This window comes from Peromyscus californicus, unplaced genomic scaffold (assembly GCF_007827085.1).
Source record: "Peromyscus californicus insignis strain IS unplaced genomic scaffold, ASM782708v3 Scaffold_19__1_contigs__length_69161282, whole genome shotgun sequence".
NCBI classification, from domain to species: domain Eukaryota; kingdom Metazoa; phylum Chordata; class Mammalia; order Rodentia; family Cricetidae; genus Peromyscus; species Peromyscus californicus.
In genome coordinates this window covers 1194249-1201389 of record NW_026294491.1, presented here as the reverse complement: position 1 = coordinate 1201389, position 7141 = coordinate 1194249, and the positions used below count along the sequence as shown (strand labels likewise).

Below are 7141 nucleotides of genomic sequence, written 5' to 3'. Positions count from 1 at the left end.
GGAGACTGCGCTCCTGTCTCCTCCCACCTTATATTCCTCTCTGTGCCTAGCCACATCACTTCCTGTCTTCACCTCCCTAGTGCTGGGATCAAAGGTGTATGCCACCACTGCCTGGCTATGTTTTCCTTTCAGACTGGATCAATCTTGTGTATCCCAGGGTGGACTTGAATTCCTGATCTTCTTGCTAACTCCTCCCAAGTGCTGGGATTAAGTGTGTGTGACACCACTGCCTGTCCTCTATGGCTATCTAGTGGCTAGCTCCACTCTTTAAACTTCAGGTGAGCTTAATTTGTTAAAGAACAAGTATCACCACAGGAGAGTGCCATTGAGTTAAGGCAAAAATGCAGATGTTGGGATGGTGAACACCAGACAGTCTGAGCCCTTGGTCCCCTTTGCAGAAGCTCTTTCCCTCATAAACTCTGAACTCCCATAGATGGTTCTGGGTCAAAGACATAGTTCCAGTACTAGCAATTGAAAGGTATGGGGTCAGGTGTTCCCTTCTGCTTTCTATGTGGAGTGTGAGTCAGTACTGGTCTCTCTTCACTTTATGACCCTGATTTGGTTTAGGCTGATGGGATTCTCTAAGAATTACCAGTAGAAGAGAGAGAGAAAAAAATGGTTAGTCATGTGATGGAAAGATCAACTCTTGGGAACCCTGAATCCCGAATATCCATCTCCTCACTCTGACCCAGCTCTTTGTCTTGGTGTCCCCAGAGCAGTGTCTGGGGACAACTTGATTCACCCTGATCCATGTCCTGGCCTTGATCAAGATGTTCTTCTGAGTCCCAACACAGTGGGCAATATGTCAGCTGTTCTAGAGCATTTTGATCTCAATATGTCTACACACACTTAGAAATTATGTGGAACTAAAGGTAAACATGCCTACATGACATATATCAATCCATACTTTAGGAATTGAGAATGTTGAGACTCTAACTTTGTTGAAGATAATGCCAAATAATGGCAACCTGGGATCAGAAGTTTTATTTGAGGATCAATACACATTTGTTCTTATCAGTGGAGACATGCAGGGCTTGAGAATTCTTATCCTGATGATTGTCTTTAGGAGACAATCATGTCAGAGACACCGATCCATTTCTACTAGCGGAACTGAGATCTCAGACACTTTGGGGATTTGGAGCAATGGCTCTAGCCGACCTTCTTCTTCAACTCCCTGTCCCCAGGACCAGTATGCTCCATTCACTGCATCTGAGGCTTTTTCAGGGGAGTCACTTCCTTGTCTGAAGGGCCTGTGAACAAGAAGAATCCCAGAGGCCAGACTTGGATGCTTTCTTGCTGAAATATGACATGGAGTGTGAGTTCTGGGGCTCTGTGAGGCCAGTTCCTGACTCTCCTGCAGATTGGACCCTGGTAAAAGATATATTGGCCAGTATGTCAAGTTCGCAAGGATGCTGAAAGGAATCACCAGAACAGTGAAGAGAGATATGTAAGCTCTACACACAGGTAGAAAAAGAGGATCAGGACACCCCCTACAGAGATGGCAGGATATGGGGAAACTTTCGGTAGAGAATTGCTGCCATGCCCTGTTGTTGAAAGACTCTAGTGTTTGTTAGGAAATGTGCTCCTTGCCTGAGGCAGGTATCTGTTCCACAGACACACATGCAGGAAGATCCCTATCACATGCTTCAGAAACCTGACTTCCCTGCCACGTTCCCCTCTTTAGGGGATGTGCTCCTGGTACTGCTTAACAAGACTTAGAGAATCTGCCATGTGCATTTCCTCTGGGATCCAGAGAAGCACACAAGAGACAATGCTCAACTGTGCCTTAGGGCCACAAACACACTCTCCCTTGATTAATGTTCTGTTGGAACTGGAGCAAAATCTCCATCCCTCAGGAATTGTAGACAGTGTCTAGACTGTCAATTAATTTAGTTTTACAGAGTTACTATTGATTTCATCTACACCGTTCCTCTTTGTAGACAGATGTTAACATAGGATTCCCTTACTTCATTTTGAAGGATTTCCAGTTTCATTGAAAGTGATTTGATGCTCTGAAATCCTGTGCTTATGCTTTAGTGACTACTATGAAATCCTCTAGGGATTTAAGCAGTTTTTCAACAGGTAGTACCCAATTTGTAAATTCCATATAACTTTCCTTACATAAACCTATTTCCTGTCTGAAATTCAAATACTTAGTTAAGATAGCTGTAGAATGGCAGTAGTGCAGAACAGCTTTGTCCAATACTTACGATTTTTTAAATTATCTTTTTAATTCTTTTTTTATTTATCAGATTTTAATGACTTCCTTTGGAGACAGGGTCTCAGGATGTAGCCCACTTTGTTCTTGAACTTGCAAATCTCCTGTTGGCAGAGCTCCTCCTGCTGGTATTACTGACATATTATAGCGTCTAAAGGCTGTCAGAAACCAGGACTCTAACAAATTTGGTGAGAATACCACAGACATCCATGGTTGGACAACGAAAGAAACATTCCTAGCTATGTCAGTGACCATCAACAAGAGAAGACAAGGACACCAGATTGAAACACAGAACTGAGAACAAATGTAAATCCTGTAGTACCGTGAATCTCAACATCTCTTGATGGAATATCAGAATCATGACTGCCAACATGAAAGAACAGCACAGACACTGGACAGACCCTACAAATGCCTGAGATCCTTTGTTCACATGTCCTGGTGAACAGGTTTATTGAAAGAACAGGGAGTAGGAGCTAGCAAGATGACACAGGAGGAAAGGGACTGTGTGAGAGCCCAGGGTGGAAGGATCAACAATTGTGCACACACAGGCCTCACGTCTCTACATAGCCTTCAACTGTCACTACAGACAACGGAGTTAGCACAGCACACATGATACCGTCAGGTTCTGAGACTTTATTTTCTCCATCAAGTTTTACCCATCTTTACCACACTAATCAAAAATCTACTCTGAGAGAAGTGCCATAATCATAAAAAAAAGTTTAATTTCAAGAAAGATGCATGAAGATGTAGCTCAGTGAAAACTAAAGTTCAGTCAGGGGTGGAGGTTTGCCAGCCCAGCCTCTGTTGGAGCAGCAATAATGACTGAGGAAGGAATGATGGTCAGTGTGTGGATGGGACTTACTGCTGCTCAGGCAGAGCTGAACTCATCACCTGTTCACACTGTGCTCTAAGGAGACAGACACACAGTCACAGTTAGATGCAGGAAGAGAAGTCATCAGTTTTGGAGGCCACAGTGGGAAAAGAGAAAACAGAATAAATCCCGTTAGGCTCAGTGCAGCTGTCTTATCCTGTAGAAGAAAAGAACAAGGAAGAAATTCAGATCAATGTCTTAAATGGTGACATTCTGAACAACTCATCACACACTCAAACTGTCCCAATCTCAGGAGTCCCCACAGCTCAGGGTTCTATCTTCTGACCTCTCCCTGTCTCACATCAGGCCCTTTAGGATGTCACTTTTAAAGATATAACAGAAGGATGGACATCCTAGAAACTTTACCTCCAAGTAGAAAGTGACACAAGAGCAGATCAAAGCCTCTGAAGATAGAAGTAATGAGGAGGTATGGGCTAGCTGAGAATCTCCATGGCTCCTGTATATACTGCCATAAGTGTCTCAGGGAATGACTGGCAAGCCTGAACAAGGCTGCCTCACCATTTACCCTTGGAAATAATCCCTTTTCTTAGAGCTCCTGGGAGCATCAGTATCTGCGAGGCCTAGAGAAATCTTCTGGTCCTTATCTCAGGGAACTTTCTAGAACTGTGACTGCAGATCTAGAGAAAGATGAGGAAAACTGATAGTAGATTGTACACGAACAGGATTGACTGGACTCCTGGATAACTGTTCTAAGTAAGAACCTTTCCATTTGACCTCTGAGAGCTGAGGATCAGGTCTCTGCCACCTCTATCACTGCAGTGATGAATCTGTTCATTATTTCCTTTATGCTTCACAATAGAGTTAATGTCAGCACATCAGCATAAGACTGAATAAGCAACTGCGTGGAGGAATCTTTGCTCTCATGTGGCAAGGCACACTCTCAGCTGGACTTGATATTCCCATGGAGACTTGAACTCAGACCCTGCCCTTTCCTTACCTTTAGTCCTCCTCTTCCATATCAGAAAAGTCACCACAGCTCCCATAAGCACAGCTCCAAGAACCAGGCCAGTAACAATTGGCATGATGGGATCAGAGGGCTGAGGAGGCTCTGACAGAGAATGGAAGGAACAGTGAGGCCTCTGATGTGCAGCTATCAGTCGTGACCCTGCTCCATTTCTCCCCAAAGCCTCCCACTCTCTGTGTAATAGGCTCTTTGCCCACACTCACTCCTTACCCCATCTCAGAGTCAGGGGCTCAGGCAGCCCTTCATGATTTACATGACATGTGTATCTCTGCTCCTTCCCAGAAGGCACCACCACAGATGCCCACTTCTGGAAGGTTCCATCTCCTGCAGGCCTGGTCTCTATCACCTCCATATTCAAACTTTGGTTGCTCCTATCCCTCTGCCAGGTCAGGGTGATGTCAGCAGGGTAGAAGTCCAGGGCCCAGCACCTTAGAGTGATTTTCCCATTAGCTCTGACCTTACGGGTCACGTGTATTTTAGGGGTATCTGAAGGGAATAAATTAGAAAATTCAGGCTTTTTGCATTCTTCCTGAATATCCATCACTGTGCACGTGACCTTGGTTTGAATGGATGGGAGAGTTGGCTAGAAGGAGAGATGCTGACCCCATACATCAGCCTAATCTCAGGATAAGGATGGGGTTAATCTATTCCTTGGAAAGTTTCAGAATCATCATGAGCCAGCACAGAGCAGGGGGCTCTGGATCTCCCTCTAGGAATATGGACTTTTGGTTCTGATTGGATGGAGACTCAGACTCAGCAACACTGGGCTCAGACCTCCACAGTACATGGAGAGTGAACAGACATGACAGAGATCATGGTTCACAAGGCAAATGGAAGGAAAATGCTGCATAATTGACAGACTGATCTATCCTGAGTGAAGGCTTAGCCCTCTGGAGAGTCCATCTCTCTTGTTGAATTAGGAAACCCACGACACTCTTCCCCTTTGATGCAAGACTCAGTTAGTATCCAGCTTCTCCCTGCTGAGGAGGACAAGGGCTCCAGTCTCAGTTCAGGGTTGGCAGTTCTTTTCTTACCTGTTCTCAGCAAAATCTCCTTCCCATAGACCAGCTGTCTGAGGACCAACTTCACACCTTCATACTGCAAGTAATTCTTCAAAGATTTTGCAAAACCTGACGCCTCCCAATTTTGCCTCAGCACTTCAGCTGCCTTGCCAACTGCAGTCCATGTGCTCAGGTCCTTGTTCAGCACAACGTAATCATGGCCATTGAAGATGAATTCATATTGTACATGACTGAGGTTCCCTCCAGGCAGTACATCGCAGGCCATCAGGATCTGGATTGTGTGATTACCTATCCAAGCCCATACTGTCAGCCACTCTACAGGGCTAGGTCCCTTGGGGCCCTACAGTGACTCAGTCCCTCCCATTTGGCCTTTGTAAATGGCCACATTTGAGTTTAAATTGTACAGAAAACCAGGTCAGTGTCCCAAGGCTCTCTGTAGCCTAGTCTATGTGAGTTACATTTTGCTCAGGAAAATATTGGATATGGGGAACTGGAGCAAAACCACTGGAAGCTTGAAATTTGGGATTTCTGATTCGGGTCCACTCACCAGTTTCAATTAGATTGTAGATGTGAAGCATTTTCTTCAGCATGTACTTGTATGCTGCCATCAGTCTCAGAACTTCTTCTGTCCTCTGGTCCCAATACTCTGGCTCCTGCTGATCCACCCATGGTGCACAGTGCATCAGTCTCGGAGGCTCCTCTCTGCTGTTGAATCTCTCAATATGAATGCCATTAAAGTAGACAGCATAGATGAGTTGGGGCTCCAGCAAGTCAGGCCAGGTGAGGAGAGTTTGCAAATAGCTCAGGGAGTTTGAACCTAAGTGCAGTGCATCTTTAGATCTATAACTCCCTCCTAGTACCCTATGCTGCTCCCCACATTTCTCCTAAAAGAGAAGCGAGCAGGGACTGGGGCCGTGATATTAAATAAATAAAGAAGGTCCTGGCTAGGCTAGGGGAGAGACAGATTTTCCTGTGCTGCAGCCCCAGGGGTGGAGTCCTTTCATCTCCCAGGTTAGGTCCTTTCCCTCCTGACACCCACACTCACCCTCTAGATGCCTGGTCAGGGTCAGGTTGGCCAGGAGCAGCAGGAGGAAAGTCTTGGGAACTAAGGTCTTCATCCTGATTGAAGAGTGGACACTGAGTCTCTGCTAGTGTGTGTTCAGTTTATAATCTTGATATGGATGAGGCTGACTGGCTTCTCTAAGAATTCCCAATGGTAGTGATAGAGAGCATTGTGATTGGGTCATGGAAAGATGAACTCCTAGAAGAGGAATCTCCTGGGCCCTGCTTTCCTGGCTCAGTTCCAGCTCCGGGACCTGGGTTCCTGGGAGCAGTGTATGGGGACAAGTTGCTTACTCTGGTTGTTGTCCATCTCATCCTGGTCAAAATATCCTTCTGAGTCCAGACCAGAAGCCATTGAGTCAGTAATTCTCACACTGAGATGTCAGGATGTCTACAGAGTCTTAGAAATTAATTGCCCTCAAAGGTACTTATGCTTATGTGGATTGTATCAATCCACATTCAGTACATTAGGAACTGAGAATTTTAAAACATTTGCTTCATTGAGCATTAATGACAAAGTGCATGTAAGCATAATGTTTACAAAAAGTAATGACTATTTTCCAAAATACAATGATATTGTAAGACTAACAGATGTTTACATGTTTGCCTCTACTTATCCTCATCTTTCCTACAAGACATATCTTGGGTTCTGACTCTCCTTTTTAACATTTAGTTTTATAGACAGTGTAGAAAATGTATCTTAACAAAAATGTACAGAGAAAATAGATTTAAGACCTATTTTTATTTTTTGTTTATGTGTATACTTCTTCATGTATGGGTGTGTGAGTGTTGGGAGTACAGTAGTCTGTGGAGATCAGAAGAGGCTCTTAGTAACCCCGAAGTAAGAGGCCCAGGAGGTTGTGACCTCAGACACTTCTGGGACTCGAACTGTGGTCGTCTACACAGTTTAGCCATCTCTCCATACACAGGGGAGAGTGTTTTTATTAACATCTTCAAATTGTTTTACTTTTTTCTTTACTTTT

General features: G+C 44.7%; 1 protein-coding gene across 1 annotated transcript; it reads right to left on the bottom strand.

Annotated features, from left to right (window-relative positions):
- Positions 1-2874: 2874 nt before the first annotated feature.
- On the bottom strand, positions 2875-6214 carry LOC128114191 (H-2 class I histocompatibility antigen, Q10 alpha chain-like). The gene is made up of 6 exons (XM_052744023.1): positions 6142-6214; positions 5551-5913; positions 5109-5384; positions 4285-4560; positions 4048-4158; positions 2875-3246 (listed from the first exon to the last, which is right to left on the bottom strand). The coding sequence occupies exons 1-6, from the start codon at positions 6212-6214 to the stop codon at positions 3242-3244; spliced, it is 1104 nt and encodes a 367-aa protein (XP_052599983.1). The 3' UTR covers positions 2875-3241.
- Between the last annotated feature and the right edge of the window lie 927 nt (positions 6215-7141).